This window comes from Ranitomeya imitator, chromosome 2, assembly GCF_032444005.1.
Source record: "Ranitomeya imitator isolate aRanImi1 chromosome 2, aRanImi1.pri, whole genome shotgun sequence".
NCBI lineage: Eukaryota > Metazoa > Chordata > Amphibia > Anura > Dendrobatidae > Ranitomeya > Ranitomeya imitator.
Window position 1 is genome coordinate 503542449 of NC_091283.1, and position 23002 is coordinate 503565450.

The following is a 23002-nucleotide window of genomic DNA, read 5'->3' on the forward strand; positions in this document are numbered from 1 at the left end:
TACAGGTTATGTCATGGTATCATCTTGGCTGGCCTGTGGCTTAGGAGGATAAATACATCCAGATGCATGGAACAGCTTTGCCAAGCTGTGTTAGATCGCTTCCCGGACAAGACTGAAGGCTGGTCTAAGAGTATAGTGACTTATACTTCTGAGCTTGTGACATCACTAAAGGGCTGGTTAATGATATGCATTATTCCAAGGTCTCAGACAAAGGCATTCCTGAATGAGAGGGGAGGGACAGCGGGTGGCTTTGCAGGATTGGTCACCTGCAATTTAAAGCCACACCCTGCCCACCATTAGTATCAGGTTGCCCAGTCTCTATCATAGGCTTTGTTTCGGGTAGGAGTGAAGCTGAGGGGGGAAGAGGAGGGGCGGGAGAGCAAGGGGTTGCAGCTGAATTGTGAGTGTGTGTGTGTAGTTCACCATGTCCTTCTGAAACTACATTCACAATATGACATATTTTGGCATTATCGTGACAGCAGCACAGAGCCATATAAATTCTTCAATGAAGCTGGCAGGCTCGTCTTACATTACGGCTGTATGGTGGGAGGAGGGAGAAAGAGTGGCTTAGAATTCCAGCCTTGTGCTGGCAGGCAGAGGAATTTGCAGCTCAGAGCGCTGTATGCGTAATTGAAGTAATCAGGACTTCTTCCTATTTCCTGACATATGCATTGTGGTATAAGTGGCTCAAAGGCATTTAACCCCTTCAAAACATCAGTTATTCAAATCTGTGAAAAAGGGCAGTTTGCCCACTTTGATGCTAGATCTGGTGCCCAGAACCCATGTGGGCCAGGCTAAAGGGACGTGGGTTTGATGCAGGGCATCACTGTCTGTGAATTTTAAGTGTCAGATCAGTGGCCCAAAGGCATTTAACCCCTTAAAAACATCAGTTACTTATTCAAATCTGTGAAAATGGGCTGTTTGCCCACTTTGATGCCAGTTCTGGTGCCCAGAACGCATTTAGGCCAGGCTGTAGGGACATGGGTTTGATGCAGGGCATCAATATCTCTGTATTTTAAGTGTCAGATCAGTGGCCCAAAGGCATTTAACCCCCTTAAAAACATCAGTTACTTATTCAAATCTGCGAAAATGGGCTGTTTGCCCAGTTTGATGCCAATTCTGGTGCCCAGAACGCATTTGGGCCAGGCTGGAAGAACCTTGGTTTGATGCAGGGCATCACTTTCTGTGTATTTTAAGTGTCGTATCAGTGGCCCAAAGGCATTTAACCCCTTAAAAATAACAGTTACTTATTCAAATCTGTGAAAATGGGCTGTTTGCCCACTTTGATGCCAGTTCTGGTGCCCAGAACCCATTTGGGCCATGCTGGAGGGACCTGGGTTTGATGCAGGGCATCACTTTCTGTGTATTTGAAGTGTCAGATCAGTGACCCAAAGGCATTTAACCCCTTAAAAACATCAGTTACTTATTCAAATCTGTGAAAATGGGCTCTTTGCCCACTTTGATGCCAGTTCTGGTGCCCAGAACCCATTTGGGTCAGGCTGGAGGGACCTGGGTTTGGTGCAGGGCATCACTGTCTGAGAATTTTAAGTGTCATATCAGTGGCTCAAATGCATTTAACCCCTTAAAAGCATCAGTTACTTATTCAAATCTGTGAAAATGGGCTCTTTGCCCACTTTGATGCCAGTTCTGGTGCCCAGTACCCATTTAGGCCAGGCTGAAGGGACCTGGGTTTGATGCAGGGCATCAATATCTGTGTATTTTAAGTGTCTGATCAGTGGCCCAAAGGCATTTAACCCCTTCAAAACATCAGTTACTTATTCAAATTTGCGAAAATTGGCTGTTTGCCCAGTTTGATGCCAATTCTGGTGCCCAGAACGCATTTGGGCCAGGCTGGAAGAACCTTGGTTTGATGCAGGGCATCACTTTCTGTGTATTTTAAATGTCAGATCTGTGGCCCAAAGGCATTTAACCCCTTAAAAACATCAGTTACTTATTCAAATGCCCAAAATTTACTGTCTGCCCTCTGATGCCAGTTCTGATGCCCAGAACCCATTTGGGCCAGGCTGGAAATAACTGGTTTGGATGTGGGGCGCCCTGTTCCATATGTCTGCAGTGTGAGATCAGTGGCCCAAAGGCATTTAACCCTTTCTTCAGCGCTCTTTGGTGCCCACTTTGATGCCCATTTTTGTGCCAGTTTTATTGTTTTTGTTGCCGTTTTTAAGCGTATTCACATCAGGGCTCCTCGCTGCATCGTCTTTTATTATTGTGATGATTATTTTTTGTTGTTAAACCTATAAAAAACAGAAAAGAAAAAAATGCCGAATAAGAAACTAACGAATAAGAAACCAACTTCAGCCTCGTACAATCACAGCAGTTTCTCCGTCCGACTTCAGCTGAGAATGAAAGTAATTGCACATGCGCAGAGAGCCTCAGTCAGCCAGAGTGCAATCCGATTATTTATCACAGCGCACTCGTCGTCTGTTTTCCTCGCAGATGAATATGAGCTCAGTGTGCGAAATTACTCGGACCATACACGCTTATTTTAGCCACGTGACCTCAGTGCATACACCTGTCCTGAATAAGCCAGCCATTGTAGTGCGCGTGCGCGAGCACGAGCTTTCGCGTATTACCCAGAAGCCACTGCGGCTGCAGAACTAATGCAAAACAGTTCTATTCCCCGCTTTATATTGGCCCGGTCCTCCTTCAATCAAAAGTTCCGCCCATCACCCAATTTGTCCTCTGATTGGCTACCTAATTCTTAAGCGATTTTTTTTTTATTTCCTAAAAATAAGGAAGATTACGTCAGACTACGGAGGCCCGCTCTTATCATGATTGGTGCATTCATACGAGCTCCGCCCTCATGTCATATGATTGGAGAATTCAATCCCGGCCTGGCCGCGGATTGGTGGAAGGTTTTTGGCGGTTTCTCAGGTTTGAAGTTGTTACTCGCAACGGTCCGATCCCAGTATCTCTCTGCGAGGAACGAAAGGAGCGCGCTGTGGGCGAAGAGCCGGAGTCTTGTCGCCATCGTCTGTGTCGGTTAACGTTAAAAGATGGAGTCTGAACCACTTAAAGTGAGTATGCCCTCCGCTCTGTGACCGAGAAACTACACGAATTTCTGTTTTATTACACTGGAGCCCGTACACGCCTGTCACTATGTGCACAGCCATGAGAGACTTCGCCGGTGTGGGACTACATGTACCAGCATGCTCACAGCTGAGGAAATCATTTCAGTGTGGGAACGCTGCATGATGTGTTCCAGCATACACTGACAGTCAGTCATGGAACTGCGTCACATAGGAGTAATAGTACTCAGCAGGTGTGGAACTACAGCTCCCAGAATGCTCAGTACCTGTCAGATGGGGGTAGATGTGGAACTACAGCTTCCAGAATGCTCAGTACCGGTCAGATGGAGGTAGATGTGGAACTACAGCTCCCAGAATGCTCAGTACCGGTCAGATGGGGATAGATGTGGAACTACAGCTCCCAGAATGCTCGGTACCGGTCAGATGGGGGTAGATGTGGAACTACAGCTCCCAGAATGCTCAGTACCTGTCAGATGGGGGTAGATGTGGAACTACAGCTCCCAGAATGCTCAGTACCGGCCAGATGGGGATAGATGTGGAACTACAGCTCCCAGAATGCTCAGTACCGGTCAGATGGGGATAGATGTGGAACTAGAGCTCCCAGAATGCTCGGTACCGGTCAGATGGGGATAGATGTGGAACTACAGCTCCCAGAATGCTCGGTACCGGTCAGATGGGGATAGATGTGGAACTACAGCTCCCAGAATGCTCAGTACCGGTCAGATGGGGATAGATGTGGAACTACAGCTCCCAGAATGCTCGGTACCGGTCAGATGGGGGTAGATGTGGAACTACAGCTCCCAGAATGCTCAGTACCTGTCAGATGGGGGTAGATGTGGAACTACAGCTCCCAGAATGCTCAGTACCGGCCAGATGGGGATAGATGTGGAACTACAGCTCCCAGAATGCTCAGTACCGGCCAGATGGGGATAGATGTGGAACTACAGCTCCCAGAATGCTCAGTACCGGTCAGATGGGGGTATATGTGGAACTACAGCTCCCAGAATGCTCAGTACCGGCCAGATGGGGGTATATGTGGAACTACAGCTCCCAGAATGCTCAGTACCGGTCAGATGGGGGTAGATGTGGAACTACAGCTCCCAGAATGCTCAGTACCGGTCAGATGGGGGTATATGTGGAACTACAGCTCCCAGAATGCTCAGTACCGGTCAGATGGGGATAGATGTGGAACTACAGCTCCCAGAATGCTCAGTACCGGCCAGATGGGGGTAGATGTGGAACTAGAGCTCCCAGAATGCTCAGTACCGGTCAGGTGTGGTGCCTAAAAGTGTATTCTCATGTGTGGTCATGGGCTTGTTTCTGGGGTCCTGCTCTCCTGAGTGACTCCTCTGCAGCATTGCTGTGGTATTAGCTGAACTTGTGGGAAGAGTTGTAGTTCTGCAGTGAAGCTGTACTTACACTGAGAGACTGAACCATTGTACTTTAATGGAACCTGTCAGCAGGATTGTGCCCAGTAACCTACAGACATTGTCAGGTCGGCGCTGTTATACTGATCACAATGATACCTGGGTTGATGAAATCCGTCTTGTTGTTGTGTGATCTTCATTTTCAGTTTTGAGTTAATGATAGTGGTGCTCCCATTAGCTATTTACATCAGTATGACTTCTGACAGATCACTGATCTCTCACTGACCTGCCCCCTAGTTTACATAATGAATATTATATATAGTAAAAAAAAAATGCCTGCACTGCAGCATGAACAAATGTGTAATTTGCATTTAATTCTTTTATTTGATGCTATAAATTCATTAAAAAGTGAGCAATTTTGCTAGAGAAGTAAACAATTGTCTTCACTCCATGGCGCTGGCCTCCCTGCGCAGTAGCATCTGTCGGCGATCCACTGGATGCCATGGCACCATCTTGGGGGAGACAAAAACATTTTTTCTCTCTAGGAAGATGTAGCTGCCAGTGCCATTTTGAGACACATTTTATAACATCAAATACAGTAATTCACATTTATACATGTGATCATGTTGCATCGCAGGCACTTTTTTTTTTCTCTGTTTTTGGTGCAAATTTTCCTGCACTCGAGTATAAGTGCAATTTTCAGCAAAATTGCTGGAAGAGTTGACTTGCTGCACATTTAAATCTGCAAACCAAAAATAAGCTGTGTGCGCATGACCCTTCAGGCTTCTCATTCACTTTACTGGAGTTAGGAAGCCCAGGCTTTGTGACAAATGTGCACAGAAAACAAGGCTTTAAATGGGTTGTCCACTACTTGGAAACCCCTTGATCTAAATGTTTGGCCCCGATAAATAAAAAAAGCTTATACTCTCCTCCCGTGCTGGCGCCCTTCCTGTGGTGCTGGCACTCTCTTCCTGGGGCTCCCGTGCTGCTGTTGTGACTTGTGATGCCGGTGCCCAATCATCGCTGTCATCTCTGTATGGATTGAGCATGCAGAAGAAGCCTGGACTGCAACTGATCTTGGACTTCCTCTTCATGTTCAATTCAACAGGAGGCGGGGACAGTGACGCCAGCGCTGATTGGGTGCCGGTGTCAGAACTACAGCACAGGAGAACAAATGCCAACGCTGCAGGAAGGGTGCAGGCACGGATGGGCAAATAAGCTTTTTTTTTTTCTATTTCATCAGGGCCAAATAATTAGATTGAGAAGGGATTGTCCAAGTAGAGGACAACTTCTTTAACCCCTTTACCCCCAAGGGTGGTTTGCACGTTAATGACCAGGCCAATTATTACAATTCTGACCACTGTCCCTTTATGAGGTTATAACTCCGAAACGCTTCAACGGATCCTGGTGATTCTGACATTGTTTTCTCGTGACATATTGTACTTCATGATAGTGGTAAAATTTCTTTGATAGTACCTGCGTTTATTTGTGAAAAAAACGGAAATTTGGCGAAAATTTTGAAAATTTCGCAATTTTCAAACTTTGAATTTTTATGCAATTAAATCACAGAGATATGTCACACAAAATACTTAATAAGTAACATTTCCCACATGTCTCCTTTACATCAGCATAATTTTGGAACCAATTTTTTTTTTTGTTAGGGAGTTATAAGGGTTAAAAGTTGACCAGCAATTTCTCATTTTTACAACACCATTTTTTTTTAGGGACCACGTCTCATTTGAAGTCATTTTGAGGGGTCTATATGATAGAAAATGCCCAAGTGTGACACCATTCTAAAAACTGCACCCCTCAAGGTGCTCAAAACCACATTCAAGAAGTTTATTAACCCTTCAGGTGTTTAATAGGAATTTTTGGAATGTTTAAATAAAAATGAACATTTAACTTTTTTACACAAAAAATTTACTTCAGCTCCAATTTGTTTTATTTTACCAAGGGTAACAGGAGAAATTGGACCCAAAAAGTTGTTGTCCAATTTGTCCTGAGTACGCTGATACCCCATATGTGGCAGTAAACCACTGTTTGGGCGCATGGGAGAGCTCGGAAGGGAAGGAGCGCCGTTTGACTTTTCAATGCAAAAGTGACAGGAATTGAGATGGGACGCCATGTTGCGTTTGAAGAGCCACTGATGTGCCTAAACATTGAAACCCCCCACAAGTGACACCATTTTGGAAAGTAGACCCCCTAAGGAACTTATCTGGATGTGTGGTGAGCACTTTGACCCACCAAGGGCTTCACAGAAGTTTATAATGCAGAGCCATAAAAATAAAACAAAATTTTTTTCCCACAAAAATTATTTTTTAGCCCCCAGTTTTGTATTTTCCCTAGGGTAACAGGAGAAATTGGACCCCAAAAGTTGTTGTCCAATTTGTCCTGAGTACGCTGATACCCCATATGTGGGGGGGAACCACCGTTTGGGCGCATGGGAGGGTTCGGAAGGGAAGGAGCGCCATTTGGAATGCAGACTTAGATGGAATGGTCTGCAGGCGTCACATTGCGTTTGCAGAGCCCCTAATGTACCTAAACAGTAGAAACCCCCCACAAGTGACACCATTTTGGAAAATAGACCCCCTAAGGAACTCATCTTGATGTGTTGTGAGAGCTTTGAACCCCCAAGTATTTCACTACAGTTTATAACGCAGAGCCATGCAAATAAAAAATATTTTTTTTTCCACTAAAATTATATTTTAGCCCCCAGTTTTGTATTTTCCCAAGGGTAACAGGAGAAATTGGTCCACAAAAGTTGTTGTCCAATTTGTCCTGAGTACGCTGATACCCCATATGTTGGGGTAAACCCCTGTTTGGGCACACAGGAGAGCTCGGAAGGGAAGGAGCACTGTTTTACTTTTTCAACGCAGAATTGGCTGGAATTGAGATCGGACGCCATGTCGTGTTTGGAGAGCCCCTGATGTGCCGAAACAGTGGAAACCCCCCAATTATAACTGAAACCCTAATCTAAACACACCCCTAACCCTAATTCCAACGGTAACCCTAACCACACCTCTAACCCTGACACACCCCTAACCCTAATCCCAACCCTATTCCCAACTGTAAATGTAATCTAAACCCTAACCCTAACTTTAGCCCCAACCCAAACTGTAGCCCTAGCCCTAACCCTAGCCCTAACCCTAATCCTAACCCTAGCCCTAACCCTAGCCCTAGCCCTAACCCTAGCCCTAACCCTAGCCCTAATGGGAAAATGGAAATAAATACATTTTTTTTTATTTTTCCCTAACTAAGGGGGTGATGAAGGGGGGTTTGATTTACTTTTATAGCGAGTTTTTTAGCGGATTTTTATGATTGGCAGCCGTCACACACTGAAAGACCCTTTTTATTGCAAAAAATATTTTTTGCAATACCACATTTTGAGAGCTATAATTTTTCCATATTTTGGTCCACAGAGTCATGTGAGGTCTTGTTTTTTGCGGGACGAGTTGACGTTTTTATTGAAAACATTTTTGGGCACGTGACATTTTTTTATCGCTTTTTATTCCGATTTTTGTGAGGAAGAATGACCAAAAGCCAGCTATTCATGAATTTCTATTGGGGGAGGCGTTTATACCGTTCCGCGTTTGGTAAAATTGATAAATCAGTTTTATTCTTCGGGTCAGTACGATTACAGCGATACCTCATTTATATCATTTTTTTATGGTTTGGTGCTTTTATACGATAAAAACTATTTTACAGAAAAAATAATTATTTTTGCATCGCTTTATTCTCAGGACTATAACTTTTTTATTTTTTTGCTGATGATGCTGTATGGCGGCTCTTTTTTTGCGGGACAATATGACGTTTTCAGCGGTACCATGGCTATTTATATCTGTCCTTTTGATCGCGTGTTATTCCACTTTTTGTTCGGCGGTATGATAATAAAGCGTTGTTTTTTGCCTCGTTTTTTTTTTTTTTTCTTACGGTGTTTACTGAAGGGGTTAACTAGTGGGACAGTTTTATAGGTCGGGTCGTTACGGACGCGGCGATACTAAATATGTGTACTTTTATTGTTTTTTTTTTTTTTATTTAGATGAAGAAATGTATTTATGGGAATAATATTTTTTTTTTTTTTTCATTATTTTGGAATATTTTTTTTTTTTTTTTTTTACACATTTGGAAAATTTTTTTTTTACTTTTTTACTTTGTCCCAGGGGGGGACATCACAGATCAGTGATCTGACAGTTTGCACAGCACTCTGTCAGATCACTGATCTGATAGGAGTGCAGGCTGCTTCACAGTGCCTGCTCTAAGCAGGCTCTGTGAAGCCACCTCCCTCCCTGCAGGACCCGGATCCGCGGCCATCTTGGATCCGGGGCTGGAGGGAGCAGGGAGGGAGGTGAGACCCTCGCAGCAACGCGATCACATCGCGTTGCTGCGGGGGGCTCAGGGAAGCCCGCAGGGAGCCCCCTCCCTGCGCGGTGCTTCCCTGCACCGCCGGCACATCGCGATCATCTTTGATCGCGGTGTGCCGGGGGTTAATGTGCCGGGGGCGGTCCGTGACCGCTCCTGGCACATAGTGCCGGATGTCAGCTGCGATAAGCAGCTGACACCCGGCCGCGATCGGCCGCGCTCCCCCCGTGAGCGCGGCCGATCGGCTATGACGTACTATCCCGTCCAGGGTCAGATAAGCCCAGGGCACCTCGACGGGATAGTACGTCTAAGGTCACAGAGGGGTTAATAGTGTTTCTTGTCACAGAACACATCTTTAGGATAGGTCATGAATATCAATACCTATGGTCTTACACTTGGTACAACACTGTACATTTTCTGACTCCTTTGTCAGATTCTGGAGTACAGTCATATTCGAGTGAAAAAGAGTGAATGCAATACCAAGCACAGCCACTACCAAATATCTGGCACTGTGGTAAAAAGGCAGCAAATCTATGAGTCCTGCTGACGAGTGCAAGTCCTGGCTATCATGCTACCACTCACATAATGACCTATGCTAAGGATAGGTCATCAATATTAGAATATCTGCACAACATATAACCGCTCTGTTTTTTCTAAAAGCGTGGCAAAAAGAAACCCCCACAGCTTGTGCACACGATTCGGAAAACGCTGCGGATCCGCAGCAGTTTCCTATGAGTTTACATTACAATGTAAACCTATGGGAAACAAAAAACGCTGTGCACATGCTGCGGAAAAAAAAGCACAGAAATGCAGCGGTTTACATTCCGCAGCATGTCACTTCTTTCTGCGGATTCCGCAGCGGTTTTACACCTGCTCCTATGGAAAACCGCAGAAAAACAGCGGTAAATCTGCGATAAATCTGCAGCAAAAACGCAGCGGTTTTGCCCTGCAGGTTTATCAAATCCGCTGCGGAAAAATCCGCGGTGGACCATTCTATGTGTGCACATAGCCCTTAAAGGATTGTCTGCTACTTGGACAACCCCCTTCTCATTCCTTATGTTTGGACGCATTAAATAAGAACACCTAAGCATTACTCAAGTGCCTGCGCCATTCAAACTGTGTTGGCACTCAAGTTCCCAGGGCTAACGTGAGTTATTGTGTGGTTATACCTGACACATCTGCAGGTTCCCCTCAGCTTGAGATTTAATCTGACAGACACGGCTGTAATATTGTTGCAATACAGCAGAGCTCAGAGAGCTGCAAAAAATGTTTGCAAAAAGACATTCCATTTCTCCTGTTCTGTGTTAGTTACTTGTCTCACACTGGCAACTCCCCCTTGTAAAATAATCTCTGGAGGCAGAGTTGTCTTCCAGGCAACATCCTCCCCATAGCCTGGAAGAGGTCATTTACATGTAGGAAAAATGTATTTCTTTGGAATAAAACATCAGATCACTAACGTCAATATATCATTTTATTCAGCTTCCTATTACCTACTAGTCCGTGTAGATTACTTAGGAGGGTTGATCTTACTGACTGATTCCCTTTAAATACAGTAGTGATATTTTGGTCTGTTATTTTGACACCAAACCATATACCACCAATAAATAGAGTACCCACAAAACAGTGTAAGCTAGTGCCCACATCATACCTACATGGCTGAAAAGGACTTGATACACAACTGGAAGGGCTCACAGTCACATGGATAACGACTTTTTTGATATTGTGGTCATCAGGACTGTGGAGTCGGTGTCCATTGAGGTTGCGTTGGTGTCTGTATAAAATGAATTGACTCCTAAAATATCTAAATATATAATAAATTGGGTTCAGTAGTTCCATGCAGGATGTTCCGTAAATGATTTTTATAAGAATTTGGGAAAGTTATGAAATGTCCTATAAATGTGTCTGTTCTATTCCTGATCTAAGGATCTTGGCTTTTAGTTGAGATTAATCTGTGCTGCACTTTATGTACATCCTCAGTAGTGACCAGCAGGGCTGTGGAGTCGGTGTCATGGAAGTTGAGGAGTCGGAGGTTTGGCTTACAGACCCCACAATCCTGGTGACCAGTGCTGTGAAGTCGCAGTCAGGGAAATTGAGGATTCTGCGGTTTGACTAGACTCCACAATCCTTGTGGTCATGATAATGTGCAAGTCCCTTAGTTCACATAATTTAGAAAATGGCAGCGTGTCAATAAAAAAAAAAAATGACAGTAGCCAAAGTTTAACTGCAAGTTGGCTTGTTGACTACTGGACAGCTCCTTATTAAGAACACCAATGGGCAGCAAAAATATATGTACTTTCCTCCTGGATGGCACAGTCTGCTCTCAGCGCTGTCACATAGCGGTCATGTGCTAGAAGGGACAATATTAGTCTGCTTTTATGGAGGGTTTGTGTGTGTTGCTGGTATGTACAGCAGTAGGTAAACTCTGCATGTTACCTGTTCCTTTGTTTATGGCGATTCTGTTTTCTCTTCCAGCCCCTCTTTGACAATAAGCCAGTGAATAAAGTGAAGAAAGCTGACAACAAGCGCCTGTCTGTTGAGAGAATTTACCAAAAGAAGACTCAATTGGAGCATATTTTGCTCCGTCCTGACACCTACATTGGCTCTGTAGAGCCTTTAACTCAGGTGAGAATAAAGAGCCCAGTCTTCATTCTCATGAAGTGGTCAAGTTTTGCCCTGGGTGTTTGTCTATGTCCATTGTACCCTACAGAGGAACAGGATTTGTTTGGTCCAAGGTTTTAAGTATATTGACTATCAGTATTTACACTATTTCCCTGCAGAAATGTCATACAGTATATTAAAGGGGTTGGGCAGCACCACTTGTTTTTTGTTTTTTTTAGACACAACTGCATGCTAAATGAAACAGTGGGCAAGGCAATTTTGACGCCTAGAAAGTACCTTGTATGTGGGTTTTCCACCATTGTAATACGGGTAGTGTATGGGGATAACTTTGTAACATCGGATCTGTGGGGGGTCTGATGCCCAGAACCCTCTCCACTAAATCTTTGCTCGAAAAGGCCAGGTGTGAACTATGTACAAAGGGGGACACTGCTGCTGCACCACTATGAGGTTGCTGCCTGATACTGTTGATCGACACCTATTGCCTATTGGATAGGAGCCGCTGTTGTACATGGCAGCAACCACTAAGCAGTCTGATGGGAGTGGTGGTTCTTACTGTGTATATCCAGCACTGCAAACAGCTAATTGGTGGGGAGATCCAGGCTATGGAGGAGGGGCACTACTTAGTCTGTACTGGGCGCGTAAAGTATTTTATAGGCTACTTTCACACATCAGGTTTTCGCTGTCAGGTTCAATCCGGCTAAACTTAACCCTGCTGTTCTGTTCGCATTTGCTATACACTTGTACTGTTCCCGAGTCAATATGACCCGACCTATTAATTCTTGATTTTTAGCTACTCTAAGTGTTTTATTTGAATACTTTTTTCATTATTATACTGTATGTGAACATGGTTGATCATAAACAAATGAAAAATGTTAACTTTATTTTTTTTTCATAAAAAGGTTACACAGGCTTTTTACAATTATCTTTGATTGTTGGCATTCTGCACACAAATAACAAAGAAGCTTTACATTACTATTACTAAAACATGAAATTTAACTTTTTGAAAACAATATTTATAAATCAACAAATGAAAAATCATAATAACTTCAACTTTTTAGAATGAAAAAAGAAAAATTGATCATGTTCATGCGTTTTTTTACACTGAACACAATAATAAGACACATGTGCTTTACACAGATATTTTGAACATCCAGCACATGTCAGATTAGTCTTATTGTCACAGGAAGATGGACAGAAGCTGCATCTCTTCCTTTTTTTGCTGGTAGCTGTGCTGGTGGAGGCCGTGGATGTGGAGTCTTTCTTGAGCATGCTGGACACTTTTTACAATGGCTGTTGCTCCTTCACTTCTGGGGGTCACTTTTCTGCTCTCAATATATGGCCTAACCAGGGATTTGCCCAATTCCTCAAGAAATAATCTTCTTTTATGCAGCTTATTCCGGTTCCAATCGGGGTCGATTTCTCTCCATAAGACAAATGCATTGTATGCAGAAACGTCCAGTATGTTATAAAATAAAATCATTGGCCACCGATTGGTTTTGCGTTTGCGTGTATATGTTGATATTGCTTGGTCTAAAGTATCATCTGCTCCCTTTGTGGCATTATAATCCAAAATAATGTCAGGCTTTCTGTCTTCTCTATCACTTACGGCATGGTCATGGTGCATTGTGCTCATTAGAATTACCTAAGTTTGGAAAAGAAAATAGTTGTAAAGATATGTATTCACAGCGTCAGTCAATAGACATTTTAGAAACATTTTTATCCAAGTTTTGAAAGAAAAAAAATACCTGTAAAGATGTGTATTCACAGCTCAGTGCTCTCACAGATTCCAGTCTTTCACAGGACTTGAGGTACCTTCACACTGAGCAACTTTAGAGCGATAGCGATCCGTGATGTTGCAGCGTCCTGGATAACGATATCGTTGTGTTTGACACGCAGCAGCGATCAGGATCCTGCTGTGACATCGCTGGTCGGAGCTAGAAGGCCAGAACTTTATTTCGTCGCTGGATCACCCGCTGACATCGCTGAATCGGCGTGTGTGACACCGATCCAGCGATGTGTTCACTTGTAACCAGGGTAAACATCGGGTTACTAAGTGCAGGGCCGCGCTTAGTAACCCGATATTTACCCTGGTTACCATTGTAAATGTAAAAAAAAAAACACCACATACCTACATTCCGGTGTCTGTCGCGTCCCCCGGCGTCAGCTTCCCTGCACTGTGTCAGCGCCGGCTGGCCGTTAAGCAGAGCACAGCGGTGACGTCACCACTCTGCTTTACGGCCAGCGCTTACACAGTGCAGGGAAGCAGACGCCGGGGGACGCGACAGACACCGGAATGTAAGTATGTAGTGTTTTTTGTTTGTTTGTTTGTTTTTTTTTTTTTTTTTTTTTTTTACATTTACAATTTTAACCAGGGTAAACATCGGGTCACTAAGCGCGGCCCTGCGCTTAGTAACCTGATGTTTACCCTGGTTACCCGGGGACTTCGGCATCGTTGGTCGCTGGAGAGCTGTCTGTGTGACAGCTCTCCAGCGACCACACAACGACTAAACAGCGACGCTGCAGCGATCGGCATTGTTGTCTATATCGCCGCAGCATCGCTTAATGTGACGGTACCTTTAGGGTACCGTCACACTATACGATTTACCTACGATCACGACCAGCGATATGACCTGGCCGTGATCGTAGGTAAATCGTAGTGTGGTCGCTGGGGAGCTGTCACACAGACAGCTCTCCAGCGACCAACTATGCCGAGGTCCCTGGGTAACCAGGGTAAACATCGGGTAACTAAGCGCAGGACCGCGCTTAGTTACCCGATGTTTACCCTGGTTACAAGCGTTAAACTAAAAAAAAAAAAAACAGCACATACTTACATTCTGGTGTCCGTCAGGTCCCTTCCCGCATTCACTGACTGCCGGCCGTAAAGTGAAAGCACAGCCGCTGTGCTCTGCTTTCACTTTACGGCCGGCAGTCACAGTGCGGGAAGCAGAGACGGCAAGGGACCTGACGGACACCAGAATGTAAGTATGTGCTGTTTTTTTTTTTTAGTTTAACGCTTGTAACCAGGGTAAACATCGGGTAACATCGCGGTCCTGCGCTTAGTTACCTGATGTTTACCCTGGTTACAAGCGAACGCATCGCTGGATCGCATCGCTAGATCGGTGTCACACACACCGATCTAGCGATGAAAGCGGGAGATCCAGCGATGAAAGAAAGTTCTAAACGATCTGCTACGACGTACGATTCTCAGCAGGATCCCTGATCGCTGCTGCGTGTCAGACACAGCGATATCGTAACGATATTGCTGGAACGTCACGAATCGTACCGTCGTAGCGATCGAAATGTTATAGTGTGACGGTACCCTTAGCTTCAGGGTGTAAGTTTTTTTTTTTTTTTTTAATCTCTGGCGAAAAAGCCGTAAGCGCCGGATCCAGCGCTTCCGGCTGTTTGAGTGGAAGCCTATGGGTGCCGGATCAGGAAAATGACAGATTCCGGCGCCGGATTCTGTTTTTTTTAAACTGAGCATGCTCCAATTTTTTTTTTTTTATCCAATAATATAGATATGCTAGCCAGATCCATCGCATCAGTTTTTCACAATCTGTGCTGAATCTGGTTTTTCCAACATTCGCCGGATTGTGCCTGATGCAAACAACCTGATGCGTGAAAGTAGCCATAAGCCTTGATTTTTAATTTTTTTTTTTTTTTTTTTTTTATCTTGGTAAACCCACTTAAGACTATTACTATGTTACAGGATGATTTGTTGAACCAATGGTCCTGTCATTTTATTTTCCAGAAATGTTAACCTTTCCAACAAAGAAGTAAACTCATTTGATAGCATCTTTTATCCAGACACTAAAAATGATCTCTGTTGGTAGCACGTCGCCTCGTGTTAACTAGATGTTCTGCCAACTATGAAGCTGAATGTAGAAGAATGGTTTTCTTAACATTGTTTTGATAATATTGCTGTAAATGGAAGCAAATGATCTTAATTGTTTGGCTGTTGTTAGAATTAGCCCTGCTATGCCAGATTCCTGATCCTGAAAGTACTGAAATCTGTTTTATGTCTTACAGCAAATGTGGGTGTATGATGAAGAGGAGGGACTAAACTGCAGAGATGTGACATTTGTCCCTGGCTTGTATAAGATCTTTGATGAAATCTTAGGTGAGTTTCCTTGTAATTTGCACAATAATTATTTCTCTATTGGTGACACTTTATAAGACAGGTCGGTTGCTCAGTCCACTTATTTTTCACCTGAAGTCTTTGTTCATATGTTTATTGTTTAAAACGGAAACAGTGTGCCAGAACCAACGGACCCGAGTGGGATCTGTTTAGTTCTGTCATAATGTCAGACATTTTGCTTGAAGAGGATCCTGTATGCAGAGCTAGTCAGAAGTGTCTAACTGGAACAGAGGCCTCTAAGCCTACAACTCAGATGTATAAAGAGCTATGGATTACATGAGCACAACATGCTCAGTCTGCCCAACCTTTAAAGGGGCTGTTCCATTTCAAATATAATTTGTCAGTTTCTGCAGTATGTTTAAAGCACCATTCTAGCGTGTTTTTTTTTTTTGCTAAATTATTATTGCATTGCTGGAATGGTACCGCAAATGTAAGTCCCTTGTTGTATACCCGCCTACCTGCGCCTTTATCTGTTTCCAGCGTCGCTCCTTACTATCTTGCGAAAAGTGACATGGAAGTCACTTTTCAATACAGCTCTACGAGAGCTTCGTTCTGGCTCTCGTAGACTTCCATTGAGCTCTTGTGGCGCCCCAGGGTCCTGGTCGTTATAGTAGCATTGCTTTCCTCACTGGGAGAGTGATGTTACGCCTGGAAGCGATGAAGGATAACTCTCATCAGGTAATCACAATGCACACATGTTCACACTCCAGGCCACAAGGGGGAGCTTTTGATCCTATTTCATAGGTGACTCCCCTATATATATTGTGGTTTGGAGGGAAAGAGGGTTCAGATTGTCAGAGGGACCAAAGAGAGCAGACGGACCTAGAGGGTCAGAACGTCTGAAGGGGCCTGTAGTCTGAAGTACTGCAGCACCTGAAGGAAGAGACATATAGAAGGACAACATCGTTCAGTGAGCGTGCAGGAGAGTAACATCAGGGGAGACCAGCTACGAGCAGGCTGCCTCCTTCTGAAGCGCAGATAATCGGTAGCTGGACCACCGAGGTTGTAAGGAACTCTACGACTTACAGCAGAGACTGGCAGGACAGCTGAACTGCAAGTTACCTGTAAACCACACACACCTGAAGACACAGTAACACATAGACCCCGGGGCGTGCTAGAGTCCCTGTAAAAAGGCTCGAGTTACCTGTCATGCAGGTATTGCCCTATCCTATATGGGGTACAGAGAGAAGAACTGTGAGGACCTTATCTGAAGCCATAGGCAGTAAGGGACTACAACACCACTGTGCTAGAGGAAGGCTTTTAACTCCACCTGAAAAAAGGCAGGCATTAGAGCTCTAAGGCTAGGTTCACATTGCGTTAATGGGTTAACGCTAACGGACTGCGTTGCACGGCGAAAATGTCGCAATTAACGCCGTGCAACGGGTCCGTTAGCGCACCCATTGACACCAATGTGATTTCTGCCTCTAGCGCATGCCATTTTCGGCATGCGCTAGCGATGTGCCGTTCTTTTGTGACGGACCTCGGACGCTGCTTGCTGCGTCCGAGGTCTGTCCCTCGCTAGCTCAGATCGGGGATCTGCGCTAGCGGGGACGGCGAACGCAGCCCTAAAATAAACATTTGCGTTAGTGCAATCCACTAGCGCTATGCGCTTAACGGATTGCCCTAACGCAATGTGAACCTAGCCTTAGTGAACCGCGTCACTTATCAAAGTTCGGCGGCTGCTGGGTGTGCGCACAGGTGTGGTGAAAAAAAAAAAGGAAAACGGCAGGCACAAGCTCTGATAAGGGAACTGCGTCACTTATCAAAGTTTGGCAGCTGCGGGATGGGTGTACGGAATTGGGCAAAGGGGGCTGATGGGGAAAAAAAAGCGAGCACGAGTGTTGATCGGTGAACTGCGTCACCAATCAACACTCAGCGGCTGCTAAACGTGCACATGGAGGCGGCGCAAAGAGGGATGGAGGGGGGTAAAAAAGAGGGGGAAGGGGGATTGGGGGGGTGAAGAGAGATCGGGTAGGGGCTGATAACACTTACATTTGTAGTCCCTTTTCTTCTGTCTTCTTTCTTTTCTAATGCACTGATGCAGGGATTGTGGTGTTACAGGCTTCAGTAGCACCACAAGGCCCAGCAAGAGTAGATCTGGCTGTGTGACCGCTCTGCAGGAGTCCTCAGCTAGAGTGGGGACCCCTGCAGAGCGGTCAGACAGGTCACCTGCAGGTGACACAGGTTACAGAGCGGTCACACCGCTGCTGTGAGGTGACATTGGTGGGATGAAATGATAACATCGATCCCACCAATCCTTGCAGGCCCTGGTGACCATGGCAACTGCCTAGGATCCCTCCGATCCTAGGCAGGGCACACAGCAGTCACAATGTGACCGCCGCTGTGCCCTGTGATTGGCACGATCGTTGATAGCATCAATCGCGCCAATCAGCTCCTGCTGGGCCTGCACTAGGCTCTGGCCTACGATCGGTGCTATTGCAGCACCGATCCAGGCTGGTACAGCAGGTCACAGCGCAGTAATGCTGCCACTGTGCCCTGCGATCGATACGATCGGCGATTGCGCTAATCCGTGGGGTTTTGTCGGTGCCTGGCATACATCGGTACTCGATCCTAGCCTGGGACTGCTTTTTGGGCACATGGCAGGACTCGAAAGGAAAGAACGCTATTTGATTTTTGGAGCGTAAATTTGTCTAGACTTGATTGTGAATGCCATGTCGCATTTGCAGAGCTCCTGGAACATGCCAAAACAGCAGAAAACTACAAGTGTCCCCATTTATGCAACCCCTCAAGGAGTTATTGTAGGGTTGTGCTGAGCACACTTAACCCACAGGGGATTCACAAAACTTTATATAATTCAGATGTGAAAAAATAAATTTTTTTCACTAAAATACTGTTTTACCATGATGTGCACTGTCAGATCAGCGATCTGACGTGCACTTCTGGAGGCTTCCCTGCTCAGAGCAGGCGCCGGTAAGCCACCTCCCTGCAGGACCCGGATGCAGCCCCGTGGCCATTTTTTTTTTTTATGGCAACACCAGCAGCATTCTAAGGAGCACCTATGGGGCCATAAAGGTGCAGAGCATATATGGGGCACAGCATTATAAGGAGCACCTATGGGGCCATAAAGGTGCAGAGCATATATGGGGCACAGCATTATAAGGAGCACCTATGGGGCCATAAAGGTGCAGAGCATATATGGGGCACAGCATTATAAGGAGCACCTATGGGGCCATAAAGGTGCAGAGCATATAAGGGGCACAGCATTATAAGGAGCACCTATGGGGCCATAAAGGTGCAGAGCATATATGGGGCACAGCATTATAAGGAGCACCTATGGGGCCATAAAGGTGCAGAGCATATAAGGGGCACAGCATTATAAGGAGCACCTATGGGGCCATAAAGGTGCAGAGCATATATGGGGCACAGCATTATAAGGAGCACCTATGGGGCCATAAAGGTGCAGAGCATATAAGGGGCACAGCATTATAAGGAGCACCTATGGGGCCATAAAGGTGCAGAGCATATATGGGGCACAGCATTATAAGGAGCACCTATGGGGCCATAAAGGTGCAGAGCATATATGGGGTACAGCATTATAAGGAGCACCTATGGGGCCATAAAGGTGCAGAGCATATAAGGGGCACAGCATTATAAGGAGCACCTATGGGGCCATAAAGGTGCAGAGCATATATGGGGCACAGCATTATAAGGAGCACCTATGGGGCCATAAAGGTGCAGAGCATATATGGGGCACAGCATTATAAGGAGCACCTATGGGGCCATAAAGGTGCAGAGCATATATGGGGCACAGCATTATAAGGAGCACCTATGGGGCCATAAAGGTGCAGAGCATATATGGGGCACAGCATTATAAGGAGCATCTATGGGGCCATAAAGGTGCAGAACATATAAGGGGCACAGCATTATAAGGAGCACCTATGGGGCCATAAAGGTGCAGAGCATATATGGGGCACAGCATTATAAGGAGCACCTATGGGGCCATAAAGGTGCAGAGCATATATGGGGCACAGCATTATAAGGAGCACCTATGGGGCCATAAAGGTGCAGAGCATATATGGGGCACAGCATTATAAGGAGCACCTATGGGGCCATAAAGGTGCAGAGCATAAATGGGGCACAGCATTATAAGGAGCACCTATGGGGCCATAATCAAAGGTGCAGAGCATTCTATATAGCACAGTTGTATATGGAGCATCTATGGGGCAATAATGAATGGTATGGAGCATCTATTTTTATTTTTGAAATTCACCGGTAAATGCTGCATTTTCTACCCTAGGCTTATACTGGAGTCAATAAGTTTTCCCAGTTTTTTGTGGCAAAATTAGGGGGGTCGGCTTATACTCGGGTCGGCTTATACTCGAGTATATACGGTACATTAGTCTTTCCTCCAGTTATTGGAGACTGGTCAGTGAGTCACTGGCAGCCGGTGAGTTCCTGCTTATAGCTGAATCTCGGACCCCACCGTACCTTGAGGTAATCAGATGACCTAAGTGTACCATGGCAACAATCGACACCCGTGAGTGGTCAGTCCTGCCATAGGGGGTCTTTTAACCACTTAGATACTGCTGTTGCGATTTAGAACGGTATTTAACCCCTTAGTGACCGAGCCAAATTTTTGAAATCTGACCAGTGTCACTTTATGTGGTAATAACTCTGCAACGCTTCAACAAATCCCAGTGATTTTGAGATTGTTTTTTCGTGACACATTATACTTTATGATAATGGTAAATTTAGTTCAACATTTTTTGTGTTTATTTATAAAAAATATAAAAAATTTGAGGAAAATGTTAAAAAATTAGCAATTTTCTAAATTTGAATGATTATCCCTTTAATCCAGATAGTCATACAACAGCAAACCATTAATAAATAACATTTCCCACATGTCTGCTTTACATCAGCACCATTTGTAAAATGTTATTTTATTTTGTTAGCATTGTAGGAGGTTTAAAAATGTAGCAGCAATTTTTCATTTTTTCAAAGAAATTTACCACATTTATTTTTTTAGTGACTTATCCATGTTTGAAGTAACTTTAGGGGTCCCATATATTGGGAAACCCCCAAACGTGATACCATTTTAAAAACCGCACCCCTAAACATATTGAAAACTGCTGTCAGGTAGTTTATTAACCCTTCAGGTGCTTTACAGGAATTAATGCAAAGTGGCATGACAGAAATGAAAATGTGTATTTTTACCACCTAAATGTTGCTAACTTCTAAACAGATTACTATAGCCGTCAGACTCTAAGGCCGCTATTTGGTCATGAATTGCCATGGCAAACATCAGGACCGCAAAATCATGATATAAGGGCACCAATTGGGATAAAGAAGAAGCCCCCACACTCTGTTGACCATTTATAATGATGTAGTCACTATTGACAGCAGCATCTAAGGGGTTAAACAGATTTGGACGGTGCAAATACTGATCGTGGCTGATACAGCAAGTTGTCAGCTATAGTGTACAACCAACAGATGCTGGATTGTCATCTGTATGGGGAGACTATTCTCTTATATCTCAGGTCAGTTAAAAGACGTATTGGTGGTGATTAAGGGGTTAAGGATTTAATCAGCTCCAAAACCAACCGGGCCGATACAGCAGGGGTGTCAGCTGTCACTGGCAGTAATTCCACATGTGGGGTGGCGTTATTCTCTTAATCCCAATCGTCGTTTTGAAAGACCCCTTAACGACTGCCGTTTTTATGCGTATTGGTGGTCATTAAAGGGTTAAAATAGAATGCAACAAGCGATAAATTATATTTGAAAAGGAACAACCCCTCTTAATATGTTCAAAATGGCAACACTAATTCTTTATTAAAATGATGCGTTCATTTTCTGTAGCTATAACTTTTTTTGTTCCTTCTCTCTCCAGTAAATGCCGCTGATAACAAACAAAGGGATGCAACAATGTCATGCATCAAGGTCACAATTGACCCGTAAGTAACTTGTAATTTGTGGCCTCTTATCTGCACAACGTTGTAATTACAATAATGTTCATTACTGCAATTTTTTTTTTCTGTGGCTTACAGTGAGAATAACACAGTCAGTGTATGGAATAACGGGAAGGGTATTCCTGTTGTGGAGCACAAAGTGGAGAAAGTTTATGTTCCTGCTCTCATCTTTGGGCAGTTGTTGACCTCCAGTAACTATGATGATGATGAGAAAAAAGTTACAGGTCAGTGTAGCTCTTGGCCAACTCACTTATTAGCTAACCGCAGTTTTAAATGGACTCTTTCAGCACAGAATAACTGGTGAAACAAAGGACTAGCGCTTGGTGCATCACGTTGACGTCAATCATTTAAATACATGTTCCCACCTGCTTTTTTCCCCCACTATCTCAACTCTTCTTCTTTGGCTCCGTAGAGCCAGAAAAGGGGCAAAGATGGATGCAGACCAAGAAGGTGGGAAGGTGCACTTAAATGTTTGGGCACGCTATGATGTACTGGCAGTCTCTTTAAAGAAGTGCTCCCATTAAAGTTTTTACCCCCTCCTTAATAGATTGTAATCATTATATTATATAGCACTGTGTACTTACAATTGCTCATTTTGACTTTCTACCTAGCTAATTATTTTCCTCTTTTAATCACATGATTAAAAACTGACTAGCTGAGTCCTTCTAAGGCCTCTTTCACACTTCCGTCTTTTTGTTTCCGTCAAAATCCGTCGTTTTGTGAAAGAAAGAAAAAAACTGATCCAGCAAATGTTTCTCCTGGATCCGTTTTTTTCTCATAGACTTGTATTAGTTACGGATTGTGACGGATGGCCTTCCTTTTCATCCGTCATGTGCTGGATCCGTTGTAAAATCGCTGTCCGTCGGGTGGAGACAACACACATAGAAATTTTTTTTTGTGTACGTCAGAAAATCTGATCCTGCGCTGTCTGTCGTTGGCTATAATGGAAGCCTATGGATGCTGACTGTCAAAAGCCGGAATCCAGCTGCGGGTTCTGTCTTTTGAAACTGAGCACGCGCGGAAGAATTTCCAGTCGGGGAAATTCTCTCTCGCTCTCTTTTTACTATTGATGCTGCCTATGCAGCATCAATATAGTAAAAAGATATATAATGTTAAAAAGTAATAATAAAAATAAAAAATCGTGATATTCTTACCTTCTGGCGTCCCTGCAGCCTTCCCGATGCTCCCGTTCCCAGTGATGCATTGCGACAATAACCCGTAGCGAGACCGCTACGTCATCACAGGTCATTGTCTCGCAAAGCATCACTGGAAACGGAGCATCGGGAAGGCTGCACGGGACGCCAGAAGGTAAGAATATAACGATTTTTTTAAATTATTTTTTTAACATGGGTTGTGTATGCATTTTCGCTGCGAAAAAAAAAACGCGGCAAAGACTCATACACAACGTGTGCACTTAGCCTTAAATTCAGACAACAACTGCCTCGATGGATCCGTTAACTCCTTCATGACTTTGGGATTTTCCATGTTCGTTTTTCGCTCCCCTCCTTCCCAGAGCCATAACGGTTTTTTTATTTTTCCGTTAAT

General features: G+C 44.5%; 1 protein-coding gene across 1 annotated transcript in view; it reads left to right on the plus strand.

Moving 5' to 3' along the window:
* The first annotated feature begins 2898 nt into the window (after positions 1-2898).
* Positions 2899-23002, plus strand: part of TOP2A (DNA topoisomerase II alpha) — a 58155-nt gene continuing 38051 nt past the window's right edge. Inside the window, exons 1-5 of the mRNA XM_069751617.1 lie at positions 2899-3035; positions 11246-11395; positions 15422-15512; positions 21379-21442; positions 21536-21681. Of these exons, the coding sequence (XP_069607718.1) occupies positions 3015-3035; positions 11246-11395; positions 15422-15512; positions 21379-21442; positions 21536-21681 (472 nt within the window). The 5' untranslated portion in view covers positions 2899-3014. The remainder of the gene's footprint in view (positions 3036-11245; positions 11396-15421; positions 15513-21378; positions 21443-21535; positions 21682-23002) is intronic.